Here is a 15,972-nt window from a genome sequence, read left to right on the forward strand (position 1 = left end):
GACAGAACACTAACAGAAAGTACTGAAATCGAATCAGCTTCAGCTGTTTGACGACAACATGTAAATACAAAAACAAATAAATAAATAAAAAATACAAGGACATTTCTGAACGGAGCATGTTTGCAATGTAAGCCATAATCATAGAACTAAAGTATTGAAAGTCCAATAAGCTTCACAATATCAGCATTTGTTTGTAAGATTTCTCACTTACCCATCTCTCTTCTCTCAGCAGATTTGGAACGATCTCTTCTCACTGTCTGATTCAATCTTGAAAGACTGGTGCTCTCCGATGATCCACCTTTTTTGCTACGACTCCGTTTGAGGGAGGTTTGAGATAGTGCAGATGTGAACAAGTTGGTGTGGTGGCTGGTTTCTGCCTCCTCAATGGGGGAAGCAGGATCTTCTTCATCACTCTCCGAGCACTCCACTGTATTTTGCACATGTCCTTCAGAGAATGCACCAGAGCCAGAAAGGGACTGGTTTCTAGAGAGTTTGGAGTAGTCAGTATCAGAACTTCCCATCCTGAACCAGGAGTCAATAGGATGATGTCCCCGACTCATGCTGTTCAAAGACAGTCTTGAAGGCCCAAGACAAGACATAGACGCTTCTTTTCGCTTGTACCGTTCTGCAGAAGATGAGGAGGAAGAGGAAGGGGAGTTGGCAGAAGCTGCCTGTTTGTTAGCACTGGAGTCAGCAGAGCTATCTCGCCCAAACCGGCAACGCTGCAGGGACTCTACACTCCCTCTTTCCCCTCTTCCAATACCCAACCCCTCACCTCCTCCACTTCTGCCTCCAATGCTACCTACAACTCCACCAACATCACCCTCCTCTTCTCCACAGCGATCACGGTGCTTGTGCCTATGCTTGTGTTTGTGGTGCCAGCCAAATGACAGCTCGGACGACATTGCAGGATAGAGTACTGATGAACGACCACCACCTAGATACTCTTGTCTAAGCAGCTTATGTTTCTTCTTGTGAAATTTGGAAGGGTTAAGAAGCAAGTGGGAGGGGTGATGATGATGGACATAAGAAGGAGGAGGGGGTGGAGGAAAAGAAGTGGAATGAACATGGTGGGATGGGCCAGAGTGAGGAGCCTGGTGATGGGGGTGGGAGTACAGGGCACTTGCTGGGGTATAACCACGATAGTAGCCAAGTCCCATTGGAGTAGAAGAGTATGGAACACCATAAGAAGGGTGATAGAAACCTCCACTGGAGATGGGAAAGCCTAACCCAGGTACAAAAGGTACTTCTGATATTGATTCTCGAAGCTTAGGTGGTCGCCCTCTTTTCTTTTTAAGATCTGGCTTATGGACATAATGAAGTGAATCACATGGGTAGGCTGGGTGGGGTGAATAATATCCACTAAAATTGATCCTGAAGATGGTGGGCAAGAGATCTCTATGTAGATAATGATGGGGTGGTGGATTGGTTCCACCTCCAAGGCTGCTGCTGGCTCTGGCACTTCCCAAGGCAGACCCACGGCCTGGGCCTGCTGCTCCAGCACCCAGACCCAAACTGCTACCCAAACGAAGTGTTGGTGTGCGATGACCAATTCGTACATCACTGAGCTGCACACAAATCTCATCCAAATCAGCCAAGAAGTCTGGGTCTTGTCGACGTGACCGCAGTTGCAAGTACTTCTTCTTGCGTTTTCGCTTTTGCCTTTTTAGTTTGTCATAGCTGGGGCAGCCATGTCCACGGCGTTTGCACTTATGCTTGTGCTTCTCTTTATGTCCAACCAAAGCAGGAGATGGGGCAGCTGGGTGCGGTCTTCTTGTATCAGGTGATGCCCTCGCTCCAAGTGGGGAGGGTGTAGGTGAGGGACGTTCCAAGAGAACTGTAGATGAGTGCCTCCTTCTACCTCTCGAAGAAAGACCCATTCCAGCTCCCATGGCTGGACCTATGACACCAGGCATTAAGAGTCCACTTGCCATACCCTGCGAGACACCTACACCAGCTAAGCCACTTGCACTGCCAGCCTTTTCCCCACGGTCTGAGGTGCTGTTATTGTCTGTCCCAATTCCACTGTCACTGGGTACTGTCTCTTCACTGTGTGATTCACTTACTGGGGAAGGTGTGGCCTCCTTCAGCTCACTAAGAGGAGCAGGAGACGTGGGCAATAGTGGCCTTGGAGGAGAAAATTTTCGATAATGGTAGTGCTGCCGGTAGTGGTGGTGGTGATGGTGGTAACCCCGGGAAGATGATTTCTTTTGAGATTGGTTTGCGGTGGATGATGAGGAACTTGCTACAGTGCGAGCAGAGGGGGCTGAAAAAGTAGGTGGAGGAAAGGAAAATGAGTGGTGGCCCTGATGGGAATGGCTGTAGTGTGGGTGTGATGAGAAATGCACTGAGCCAGGTTCAACAAAGCTAGCATCACTGATGGGACTCTGGCCTCCACTTGACTGCGAGAGTGAAGGCGACGGGAACACCTCAGATGGAGGCAAGTGGTGTTGCTGGTTTTGTAAGGCCTGTGACTGGTGATGATGGTGTGGGGACGAAGTGTTTGGTGACAAGAAAGGTTCAGGAGGGGGTGTGGGGGCACCTGGCGAGAGATTAGCTGATGTTTTTGGCTTACGACCCCTCCTTTTACCCATATATATTGTCCCCTTTTTGCTAACGTTGATCTGGGGTCCTAATCTGCCCCCAAATGTAGCAGCAATTGATGATAGAGACCGTGGTTTGGTAGCAGCCGCAACCCCCGGCACTCCGCTGCTTCTTGAGCTTTCCTGCTCAGTCCCTGGTTTCGGCCCAAGAAGTATTTGGCTGAGGAGCCTTTTCCGTTTTACTGTCTTCATCTTATTAATTTTGCCTATAATTGTCTTCATAATTAACTGCCCATTGCCCTTATTACGAAAAGGTTTTTCACCTACTAAAGCATCCCCCGACTCAGGAGCAAGTGTTGGGGGCTGGGTTTCTTGTGGAAGGGTTGGCGGCGAGCGCTTGGGACGTCCACGCTTTCTTTGCATGAGTTTAGGTGGATTAAAGTCCACTTCAGGGTGCAAAACAGGGGGATCCTGCTCTTCTTTAGATTTGAGCAGACTGGAGAAGACTTTTGAGGGTGCCAGTTTGTTTGGGGTGCGGCCACGTGCTGGTGCATCTAACCGAGGCATTTTGGACTTGGGCCGTCCCCTCTTCTTGGGTGAAAAATCAAAATATTCTGAAGCAACAGGGGACATCCGATTACCAGAAGGACTCTGTTCCACAGGTTGCCAAGTAGGGGATGACGAGGAAAGTCCTGATGGCATTGGTTTCTGATGGATAGAAGCAGGCTCATGTGAAAACTTGTGGGTGCGACTCACTATCTTTGTCCAGCGAGGCCGTCGTCCTCTCCGCTTCTTAAAAGGTTTTGAATCCTGCTCAGCTGGTGATGCAGGAGATAGAGTGCCAGTGTCATCACATAGTTGTGGTGGGCTCCTGTTGGCACCAGAAGGGTATGAAGGTGAAATAGTGCATTTGGTGGACTCAGTAGGACTTGGTACCCTATTAACACGACTTTCCTGATTGGGACTACGTTTGACTGGACTTGAGCTCTTACCCCTCTCACTTCGAGGAGCTGTCAAAGAACACCTTTCTTTAGCATCTTGCTTTCCTTGTAAAGCTGGAGTAGAGCCCTTACTTAAATCTCTGGGACTGTCTGTGTCTTTGTCTCGGTGACGCTCTTTGTCTTTCTCAGTAAATTCCTCGATGCGGGAGGGGCTTGCTCTAAGCCGTGAGGCTAGTGAGACTGGCAAACACATGTGGCAGCCTGTACTTTCTATTCTTTCTAAGGAGGAGGATGAAGAAGAGGAAGATGGTGGTGGTGGTGATGAAAGAGACATCATGGAGGAAGAATGAGATGGGCAAAGCCCAAGACGAGTTTGAGATTTCATACCATTGGTTGTACTGTTGTCAGTGCTATCGTTTGTGGATGTCGTCAAGCGACTACTGTTTTGAGACAGTGCAGTACTAGTGGTGGTGGTGGTTGTGCTGCTGTTGCAACTGGTGACCCCTTTTGAAAGTCCATCTGATTCCTCTTTTTTAGAGGTGCCAGAAAATTTCTCCAGAATACTGTCTTTATTTTTGGAGCCATATGGGCGACCTGGGGGCCGTGAAACTGGTGGTGCTGGGGCAAGGTGTACCGCCCTGGAATAGGTGTTCCTATTGGCCATAGCCCGTTCAGGGCGCTGCAGATTAGAAATTAAGGGAGGCGAGCTACTGTGTGCTGGAGCTGGTGACACCTTTCGGGCTTTTGGCTTAGGGCACTTTGATGGCGGACATGTAGCTATGAGCTGAGCGAGCTTCTCAGTAACTGTAGGAGTACCCCAGACAGAAATTCCCCTGTCTTGTTCCTTCTGCCCCTCAGTAAAATTGCATTGAGGAGTTTTTAAGATCCCATCTGCTTTGGGGTCCTGTTGCAATGTAGTAGCTGGGGGCATTGTCAGTGGCGATGGGATAGGAGCAGATATGGTTTGTGGAAGGTGGTTTTTCTTTCCGGAGGAGGGAGATTTGCTTTCAGTCATTGGGCGATGAAGATTAAGGGGTCTCTCTGAAGAAGCAACGGATTTTACATCAGCCTTTCCCTCTGACTTACAGGCAAGTTTTGGAGGAGCCTGTATGCATATAAAGAAGAAAACGGTGAAAATAATTGTACATATTTTTAATTCAGTGTACTATAAAAAATAATGGAACACAAAGAAATTATGCATTATTAACTGTGCTGTTTTTTTTACCTAGTTATTACCAAAATTTTATATTTGGCAATATGTGTATGCCACTACAATTCCTCTTTATTGATTGAATTTTGGATCATAATTCCCTCCAAATCAATAAAACAGCATAAGGACTTTAGAGAGAGATGGGAGGAGAAAGGAAATATGTGTGTGAAATAGAGGAGGGGAGAGTAAAGTCACATTTGGCCAAGTATGGTGACCCATACTTGGAATTAGTGCTCTGCATTTATCCCATCCAAAGTGCACACACAGCAGTGAACACACAGACACACCCAAAGGAGTGGACGGGCAGTTTTGTGCTGTGGTGCCCGGGGAGCAGTTCGGGGTTCAGTGCCTTGCTCAAGGGCACCTCAGTCATGGTATTGAATGTGGGAGAGATCGCTGAACAAACAGTCCCCCCACCTACAATCCCTGCCGGTATGAGACTCGAACCCGCAAGCTTTTGGTTTATGAGTCCGACTCTCTAACCATTAGGCCACAACTAACAGGGTTACAATACATTATGACACAGAATTAAGACAAAGAACGATGGAGAATAAAAAAGAATGCTCTGGGTCAGACAGAAAAGCATTTTTATGACAAAGAAATGTAGAAAAGAAAAAAAATTAAATAAAAAGTGTTTAAGTGTTTACATTACCAGAAAAGAGGAGAGTGAGAAAGAAAATGTAGCAAGATTTGAAAAGCTTGTTTATCTGATGAAACCACATTAGCTAGGAAAGTGGAGTGAGAATGATATTTGAATTTGTCCTGCACTTTCAATCATGTCACTGTTGGTTTCCTTGTAATGTAATTTCAGCTAGTCTCTTTCTTTATGTACGATGTCTTAAGTAATGTTGCATGAAAAGTTAAACAACCTTACCTTTTTTGCTAGAGCACTTCCATTCACAGGAGTAACTGGGCTGGTGGAAACGGGAGGAGGGAGAGAAGGTGAGGGAGATGAAGCAGCAGGAGCACTGGATGATAGAGATGCTCCTCGGCTGACAGAGGGGCTTTTCTCTCCTTCTTTTCCACGACTTGGGCTAGAAGTGTGGTTGCTCCCATCACTGGCTGCGGCCCCACGATTAACACGTCCTCCACCTCGTCCTCCACTATGCCTTACAGTGGCTCGGAAGGCTGGACGACAGACATAGTTCTCCAGTATCTTAGGAGGCTTCTTCATGCGCTTGGCCTGTAGGCCTATCTTGAGCTTGACATTTCCCTCTGAGTAACTAGTTTCTTTGACCGAGAACTGTGCTGGTTGCTGCTGTTGGTCACTAGTCCCACTTTCAGCAGCACAAGTTTCACTTTGTGCCCCATCTCTTGGTTTCTCTCGTTTTTTCTTTTCCTCTTCATCGTCCTTTTTTCCTCCTATTCCCTCGTTCTCGCGTTCTGCTGAAGGGATATTGACAGGGAGCGGGGGCGGTGTAGAGGCCCCCCCCTGTGTCCTCTGATCCATTGGTGATTGGGGGAACAAGTGGGGCTTGAGTGGGACAGGATGTTCTCACTCGCAAGTATAGGTAGGTACTGGAGAACTGTGCAGATGTCAGGTAGGAAGAAGGAAGTGGAATGGAGGGGATGGGGAAGGGGGAAAAGCAGAGGTTGGAAAAAAATCCTTGTTGGTTTGAAGCAGTCGTCCTTTCCCAGGTGCCCAGCCTGCTCACCTTCAAACTGAGGAGATAAAAACAAGAGAGGGGGTGTTACGACCAAAAGACAAATTAGCCACACTTCTGAGACAGCCTTAACCTTTAATTTAATTATTAACACAGAACGACTTTGCAAACATGCATCACTACCACCACAAAAACGACTTTGAATGATCCAACTAAGGACAGGGTAAATCTAGTCACTAAAATCCAAACTCCACAGGGTCTTTTGATTGTTCTGCATAGTGGATAGTTCTCAATGATACCCTATGTGGCCAGACAGAAAGCTGAAGTAAAATTAAATTAATAAACAATTCAGTAATATTTGTATTTTAAGTGGTTTTTGAAAATGCACTGCTTCATACTGATAAAAGAATATGATCACATTCACAATTTTACATGGATAATGCTTAATAAACTGACAACATGTAAGATCCTGTAAACAGATATTACCAGATGAAAGTCAAACAGTTTGGCAAAAAAACTATTTTTGCCCATCCGTTTAATTGGACTCAGCACTTTTACCAGTAGATTAAATTAATTTACCACGGTATCAGTTTTTTCATCAAAACTGGAGATAAGGTTTTCTTTTGTTATGTTTTTATGAGCCGATTTTTGATAGTTTTGTTGTACATGTAAACACCAATGGAATGAAATGTTTCAAGAAGGCTTATCAACTACTTTTATGGTACCTATTTGGAGTTCAGCCAAGTCCCATTATGAACAAGACCACTTTTGCAAAACATCACCTAGTGTGCCACAGAACGAAACAAGTCATAAGACTATGAAATAATTTCAGAATATCCATTTTTGTGTGAACCAGCCTTATAATACTCATGTAACTATTAGGAATGCATCGGTTGACCGGCCATAAATAGGAACCGGATGGTTTTTGCTTAAAATACGTTAAATATAATAAAAGACTACATTTTAATCATTCGTTATCATGTCATTTGCGTGGAACTATTGTGAAATCTGTGCACAGGACATGGGCAGGCGATCAGCACTGGAAGTGCAGATCTACACGTCTGAGGCACAGATAGCAGGACGCGAACAGACGTTGGTGTACTGCCGCACAAATAAGAGCCCCTTTCCTGCTCACTGAAGTTGCACGAGCATACTGTACCTGTGAAGGGATGTTCAGCTCAACTTCTCAACAAATATGTGACAAATTTTTTTTTTTTTTTTTTTTTTAGTAAAGCAGAACTTGCATACACATTTAAAAAGCCAGAAGTAAACATCAGTTCTGTATAGGATGATTATTTTTATTTTATCTTAAAATTAAATGGACTTTATTTGATTTTAAAATCACTTGCTGTAGCACACAGAAAAAAAGTTTCATTCATCCAATTAAAAAATTTAAGGGTAATGATTTAACTTGAGACAATAGTTATTTGTTTTTCATTAGCTTAAATAAAAAAAAATATATATAAATATATATTATTTTTAATTGGTCGAATGAAACACTTTGCATCTTTGTTTTGTTCGCACCAACATTATCTGATTTTAACATTTTGGAATAATTTATTTATATAGCATAGGCCTACTTTTATTTGGGCTTGTATTACTGGTAAAGGCCTTTTTATTTTTTTTAACCAAAATGTAAAAACTAAAACTAATCCTGAATGCTGATTAAGAAACCTCTTATTGAATGTGTGTTGATTGTGTTTGAAATTGTATAACTATGCAGTTGTTGCTTTTAATTTCACATGGTTACAGTTAATGTTTTCATTTAAGGCCAGTTCTATGTAGTTTCAACCCAATTCAAAAGCAAAAGCTAAATGCTGATGTCTGTACCATCTATGTTTGTATTGAATGTAGACTACTTACTGTGCAGACACTGGCGTTAAGTTCAGATAGCTACGGTTATTGTTTTCCATATCCAAAAGCCAGTTTCATCTCGTTTATGCATACTTTCCTTCTTTCTTGTTTGTTGCTAAAAAAAACAACAATCTGAAATCGGTATCGGAATTGGCCAGTTTGCTTGAAAATAAAAAATCGGAATCAGCCCTAGAAAATCATGATCGGTGCATCCCTAATAACTATAAATATTTGGAAAGGAGGATCAGAATTTTTCATGGTAATAGGAAATTCTAAGCAGTGAAGAAAAAATTAACAATCCCTTTTTCCAATCCTTTGTAAGAGCCTTTTTATAAACTTACTTGGATTATAAAAGACAGAACAAAGTTTTTTGGAATGCACAAAATAAAGTACTGGGGGGCTTGACAAAAGTAATCTTATGCCCCTTTCACACCTCCAAAACAAAAGGCCACTGAGTAAGGCCTGGTTCACACGGGACGATTTTAAAATTGTCGGCCGATTTTCCAAATATGAGAGACCCCACACACAGCGATAAAAAATCACGGGTTTAACAGTTTTGGTCGTTCCGTGTGTGGTGTGCAGCCACACGGCAATATCAACTCATCACACACGAACCGATTTGACTCCCGAGCATTCCCAGGTCAGACAGGAAATCTCGCAAAATCCCTCGAGATCAAACGTGACTTCAGAGTAAACAATCATGGCGGACGAAGAGGATGCAGTGGCCATAGTTTGTGCTTTGTAAAAAAAAAAAAAAAAAAAAAAAAAAAAAAATTTGTGCTTTGTTTTTTAACGAAAAAAAAAACAAAAGAAAAACAAGAAAAGGCGATGGTCAAAGAGGTGGAGACAACGCGAGCATGGACTATACTTGCTATATCATAATATGGAGATAAGTTGTTGTTTTCTCTCATAGAAATGTTGTTACGTACTACACAGATTAATAACCGTTGAAATAAACGTTCATATATTCGTTTCCATGTACTCTGGTGGACTGCAGTTGTGGATGTAGTTATGCTCATCGACTTTATTTGTATTTGTTATATTATATACGCCGGCTGTTTTGATTTTGTTTCCCGGTACTATCACTGCCTCGTCACCTCACTTTCTGATTGGCTACACGCCACAGTCCACAGGCTGCGTGATTGTTTGTCCTCGGGGGACACCACACACGAGACGAAATCGGGCCAAATAAATCCAACATGTTGGATATCCCCGATTTGAGATCGGAGCGGTCCCGACATTCTTCCGAGCAGAGGAGAGCAGTCTTAACACACCACACACGGCAGGAATATTTGATCAGATTATTTTACGATAATCGGAGCATCCTAAGATTGTCGGAAGGGGTGAATCGGGGCTAAAATCGGCCTAATTATCCTGCCGTTTGAACCAGCCTTAAGTTAGTACTGTGCTAAGCACAGGTGCTTTCTGAGGGTCAAGTCATGAGAGGTGAGTCCGATTAGTGACCTCATCATAAAAGGACCTCTGGGAGACAGAGGATCCAGTCACCTTTTCAAGCCCTTTTTATGACTGCCAGTGAATGAAAGACCGGGAAAGAAAAAGAAAAAAAAAAACATGGAAGAGCAACAGAAGGGGACAGTTTCTTTATGCGCCGCTGAGAGCCTAGGTTAAAAGGTTATCCAGAACGGCTATTAAGAATTCATTGGAACACTACATAAACGGTTACGAGAAAAAGCTCCAAGGGCCATTTTACGGAGTGTTGTTTCATTAGTGGTGGTATTTTATATTGAGAAAGTTGTTTTCTGTGAAATCACCACAACTATAAACTGTGCTCCAGAACTTAGAGCCCTGCCTTCCTTCTCTCTACTCCAAGTTCTCAATGTTTTCTACAATTACTAACCCCATCTCACTTAAACACACCCTCTCTCTTCCATTCACCCTTTCCCATTTCACATGAGGCCATCCAAAAATCACACCTCTCTTGTTCTCTGCCCAACTTACCCTTTCACCCTGTTCTGTCACTCTCTCCGTCCTCTCACTCATTCAGTCTCCCTCTAACACTCACTTGGAAATCTAACAGTAAAGCAGTCAAACTAGAGTCGTTGTGCTCCTGCTAATCGAAAACACATTTCCCCAGCATTCCCTCCCTCCATCTTTTTTCCCTGGACCGTCCCTCCCTTAGTGACAATCATTCCCCTATTTCCTCAGCACTGTGGGTCGTACTCCGTTTCTCGTTACTGTGCTATTCTCTCTTTTATCCCTCCTCTCTTTGCAAAGAAGATGCCAAAAATAAATGCTACCTTGTATAGTAAAATGGCTTAGAGAAAAGTCTTGAGGGAAAGCTGGACAAAAAAATTTCAGCAAGCTGTCGTTTGCAAAAATCCAACACTTTTATATTTAGGTATCCTATCTGAAGCAATGGGATTCAAACCCATGCTCTTGGCGTTGCAAGCATCATCCTCTACCAGCTGAGCTACTATTAATTACTATTCCAATAACAATGTGAACCATTACTTTTCGTTATTTACGTACATTAAGGCTGCTTTCACACCCAGGTTCTTCTGACGTCAGAGTTCGGTTTGTTTGGATGACGTGAACGCCAAACTCTGGTGCGCACCCAAGAACCGTACCTGATCTTAAAAAGGGTGGTCTGAGGTACAGTTCATGAGAACTCCGGTACGGTTCACTGCTGATGTGAACGCAATCATACTAAATCGGCGGAAGTGAACCATCATTGATTCGCCTTCAGTGTTCTTCAGATCATTTGCAGTATATTCATAAGACAGACATAAGTGCCATTATGTACCGAAGCTTTGTAAACAAAACGAACGGTTCAAAAACATAAATACATAAAAGTGCATAGAGTAATGTTATGCATATGCCGCCTTCTCCTGCGACGCCATTACTAAACAAAGGGGTAAACAGCTGCTGGCTTGATGACACAAATTAACCGGGTTCGGACCCAAATAACATAATATTAACACAGCCCAGTGGGGGCGGGGGGCAATCGAACTCGGGTTCAGACCAGGCAAGCGAACCAAGTGTGAAAGCATGAACACTAAACTAAAGTGTGACCAGATTAATTTTCAGAAGTATTTTTTCTTAGTGTGACATCAAAGTCAATTTATCAACAAACAAAAATGAAACTCAAGTCAGTGATTCGTCTGGTTCCTTTTCCATCCACGCTCCTTCAGCACCTGTCATTCACAACTCTTTAATCAAAGCTCGTTTTGGCAGCATGAGTATATAATATATAATATACTAACTCTGTGCATTAAGATAGTCTTTCTGCTGCTATGAAATTACATGCCCACATTTCTTCTACGAGCACAGAAAACCACAACCTCTATGGAATTATTCTGCTTCAATAAAAATGAACGTAACTTTTTCAGAAACTATCAAAAATATGCCATTACAAAAGAAGAAAAACACAATGAAAATGAAAAAAATCAACACAGTTGCACAAATGTAACATGCTCTTCAAATACGTTTCATTTTTGTTAATGTTTTTCAAAGATTTGTTTTCGCTGATCGTGGATTCTGAATGCATTGCCACAGATTTCGCTTTTGTTTCGCAGTTTTTCGTTTGGAGTTTTGACAAACTTCTCGTGGGGGCGGGGTTAACAGTGATCTATTCTGATTGGATCTTGAGCTTTTGATGGACTCAGTGGCGCCAGAGAATGGTGCACATATTGGATAGCTCTCACGGTAATTTGTATTACTAAATATGTAAATAATATTTGACCTTTGATCGTCTCAGTCTGTAAAGATGAGCTCTTGTCCTTCAAGGCAGCTTGAAGTAAGCTTGTGTTACTGAATGACAGTAATAACCCGCAACCAACTGTAGCACAATCTAACATGAAAAACTTGTGTCGATGTTATTGGTTACTTCAGTAACACAAGCTTACTTCAAGCTGCCTTGAAGGACAAGCGGAGGAGGAAGACGCCGCCGCTCCATGTCTCCTGAGAGCTCATCTTTGCAGACTGAGACGATCGAAGGTCAAATATTATTTACATATTTAGTAATACAAGGCACGACATGTTGCAGAAAAAGAATCACTGCGAGAGCTTGTTTTTTCTTTTTCTTTTTTTGTTAATGCAGAAAACAAAAACATACAAAAGTATAAACATACATCACAATGTCAACCACAAAAAAAAAAATTCTAACAGTCCTTATAGCTTTCTTATTAGTAGATACTGAGATTACATTCAAATAGTTTTCCGTTTCTTTTAGAAACACAGAGAAGACAGGTTTACAGTTGGAGAATTTCCATTTGTGAATGTGAAATTTTTTTAGGAAAATTTTTTTATTAATAACAAAACTGTTATTTTCGTTTGTGGGGTCAGAGTCATAATACCCAAATCTAATGTTTTTCATATGTACTGAGAAGCCTGGCAAAATCTTACACTTGACAAACACACCAATGTCATTCCACAGTTTCTGAGTGTAGTGACCAAAATAAGTATAAAGTTTCTTCAGAACTCGAACAAAAAGAGCATGTAAGATCAATGTCAGATTTAAATCTTTGTATAAACTTCTTTACAGGGTAGAACCTGTGTATGAGCTTAAAATACATTTCTTTCACTTTGTCTGTGAAGAATAATTTTTTCGGTAGAGACCAGATTTAATCACCACGAGAGCTTTCAATATGCGCAGCGCACGCCACTGAGTGACGTCTGTACTTCCCGGTCACCTGTCCATCAAAAGCTCACTATCCAATCAGATTATATCACTGTAAACCCCGCCCCCACGAGAGGTTTGTGTTAAAACTCCAAACGAAAAACTGCGAGGCAAAAGCGAAATCTGTGGCAATGCATTCAGAATCCATGATCAGCGAAAACGAATCTTTGAAAAACATTAACAAAAATGAAGCATATTTGAAGAGCCTGTTACATTTGTGTGACTGAGTTCATTTTTTTTTTTCATTTTTTTTTTTTTTTTTTTTTTGTAATGGCATATGTTTGATAGTTTCTGAAAAAGTTATGTTCAGTTTTATAAAGTAACATTCATTATTATTGAACTAAAATTTAGTTCCATAAACCTCCAGCCCGCCAAAACACACTGAAGGAAAAATAGGGAGACAGTGTGAGTGGAGTTGTAGTTTAGATTTAGTGAGCCTGAGGGTAAGAGAAACAGCACTGGCAAACTATATTAAAAAATATATGGTGTGTTGAGGACCTACAGCAGACAATTAGCATCTGCTCTCATTTCCCTCTCTTCCTTTTGGATGGAGCCTACTTATAGTTTGTCTGTTTCTTCAAAACCAGCATTTAAACTACAAGGTCACATCCTATTAAAGCTGCAATGAAACAGCCTAAGTATGCGATTATTTTCTTCCATATTGTGATGTACACTGAGTGAACATTGAAAAGGAAAACATAATGGTTTATGGTTCTATCGATGGTCCACTAAGTTCTATCCATCAGTTGTCAAACAAATTATGTCTAGACCTTTTCCTAGAAAGTTAACTTTATTTCCACTTTCCTTTAGACATTTTTGTCATTACTTTTAACCACCTGATCTTAAAGTTATTTTTTGTGTCTGTGGTTCATCACATCAACCACAAACATACGTTTACACTAACGTTTGACAACCAGAAAGTGTCTACATAATTTGTCTTTATTTTGAACAATATATATATAAATATTGAGCATATTCTCAATCACAAAAAAATAAACGCAACTTAAGTTCTCAATTTTTTGGTGCCACTGTAAGCCTCCCTGCGATTAATTTATCTTCTATAACCTACAGCTCGCAACTTAGCATCAGATGCCATCAGAAAGAATCACAAAACGAAACTAAACCATCAAACACATCTGTTATTAATATGCACTCATATTTCAAACACAATGCGTCGTGGCTAAATCTTTTCCGACCACAAACTAAATGCTTGAAATCACGCCTACCCACTCAAACAGCACTCAGCCACTGGGAAGCTTACTTCTGGTTTCCTTGACAACGGTGTCAGAGGTCAAAGGTGGCTCAAAGGCTCCAGACACCACTTTCTACTACACTGCTCAAGACATCTGCTCCTATGGGAAAAATATAACCACGCAAAGGCGCGCGCAATTTGCACGTGCAACGAACACTATTGTGAGCGAGGTTAACTGAGGATGATCTACAGCAGGTAGCGTACTACAGATAGTTCATTTCTATGAAACGAACACATAAAATTCAGTTCCCAAAACGCCTTGTGAATGCATACCGCAACATTTCCTATTTAGCGTTAACTTACGTAACGTAACCAGCGACAACAAACAAAGCTTTTTCGAACATTTCATCAAAACACCGGATTTTCTACACTTGCTTGACAGATGTCATAGTTAACCAACCAGCTCGTTTAAAACCCTTTAAAGCACAATTTCAGTCTAAATGCAGAATTTATGAACAAGTTGCTCACCTTATTAGCGGTCCAGAACGGCGTTCACATAATTTGCGATCAAAATCCTCTCTTCGTACGCAACAGCATGCTCGCTCGGATATTTATCTTGAAATCGCTGATGTGCCCAAAAAAAAAAGCAAAAGGGGGGGAAAGCGGTCACATTTCACGGAAGAACATTCCAACCAAAGCATGCCATAGCAAAATATTCGTCTAGTGTGTATATATCCAGTCATTCCGCGAAAATGAGTTGTGACAATATTTATGCACTAGTCACGGTTTATGATCCTAATATAGCTAGCATAGCTCGTTAGCAAAGAGCATATCATGATCTTAATCTTAAATTAGAAAGGTGTGCCAAAAACTAGACTTATATGAAACAATAATGGCAAGTTATCAGACTGAGACTGGGTGTTAAAATACCTCACTGCCATTTAAATTTTGAAGGATGTCTGTGAGCAAGGTATGTTAAATTGGCTTTGCTCAACATCGCGGCTATCACCCCGCGTACACAACGTCAACGGTCATTCAATTCACGTCTCTGTGTTGTTTACTACCCCCAAAACGAGTGAAGTGTCACCACGTAGATCGTACCACTAAACCGCAATCTAATGATCTGTCATGTCAGGCACATTCGCTGGACTGGCTAACTATCCCCGCGATACGTTCACACGACTAACGTTAGTACGTTAATGTAAACGAAGCAGCCGCTTGTTGGAGCGGAGCACATTAGTAGACTGTTCCCTTCTCGCTCGGGTCGTCAATAAAAATCCAGCAATAGTGTAAAAACATCCTAGAATGGAGCGTAATATAAAAATATCTCGCTCTTCGGGATGAGCCCTGCACGGGTTATTAAAAACACTGACAACAAAATGGCGGCTGCTGCGTTGAATCAACAGAGCACCCGAAATGGATCGCTCCTTCAAATTCTTTGCCCTCTTCCTCCTCTTTTGTGCGGTGCTTGTTACCCGTGATAATCCGATGTGTCGCCCGAATCCCTATCCGGATCCGCGTTAGTCGAGCTCAGACGCGTCGGAATGGGCCTCTCTCGTTAATCGGGCCTCCATGTCTGCTAAGCCCGTATCGTTTCTGTCAGTACAGCACGGGCATTCTCACAGTCAGAGCGGGAGGAGGAGAGTAGAGGAAAGGAGGGGGACGGGTAGAAGGGAGGGTGTGAAATGTGGATAGTATAAAGTGTGGAAAGTGCCACTGATTACCTACCGAAAGAGACAGTTGCGTTATTTTACGTGAGAGGAGGGTACGTCGAGTTTCGCGCTGGATTTGAATGAGGTGTGATTTGTGCATGAAATTCATTTTAAAATCATTCATCATTATTACTCTTGTAATAAGTATCGAATTAAATTTAACCGTGTCATTTCTCCACCCTTCTCTTTTTGCTAAGAGGAAGAAGAATCTATTTCACATTTATTCTATTTCTGTTATTATTATAAATAATTCTGTTCAGATACCAGCTCCCCTATT

General features: G+C 42.1%; 1 protein-coding gene across 3 annotated transcripts in view; it reads right to left on the reverse strand.

Moving 5' to 3' along the window:
• LOC127934925 (histone-lysine N-methyltransferase ASH1L) overlaps positions 1-15,648 on the reverse strand; it is a 42,887-nt gene extending 27,239 nt beyond the window's left edge. Inside the window, exons 1-4 of one of the 3 annotated variants that reach the window (XM_052532483.1) lie at positions 15,459-15,648; positions 14,512-14,608; positions 5,569-6,356; positions 212-4,589 (exon numbers count right to left, since the gene is read on the reverse strand). In XM_052532483.1, the coding sequence (XP_052388443.1) occupies positions 212-4,589; positions 5,569-6,144 (4,954 nt within the window). In that variant the 5' untranslated portion in view covers positions 6,145-6,356; positions 14,512-14,608; positions 15,459-15,648. Of the gene's footprint in view, positions 1-211; positions 4,590-5,568; positions 6,357-14,511; positions 14,609-14,913; positions 15,412-15,458 lie in introns of those variants that run through there. The other 2 variants (XM_052532484.1, XM_052532485.1) reach the window with 2 other exon arrangements.
• Positions 15,649-15,972: the final 324 nt, after the last annotated feature.

Source organism: Carassius gibelio, chromosome A19 (assembly GCF_023724105.1).
Source record: "Carassius gibelio isolate Cgi1373 ecotype wild population from Czech Republic chromosome A19, carGib1.2-hapl.c, whole genome shotgun sequence".
In the NCBI taxonomy this organism is placed as follows: Eukaryota; Metazoa; Chordata; class Actinopteri; order Cypriniformes; family Cyprinidae; genus Carassius; species Carassius gibelio.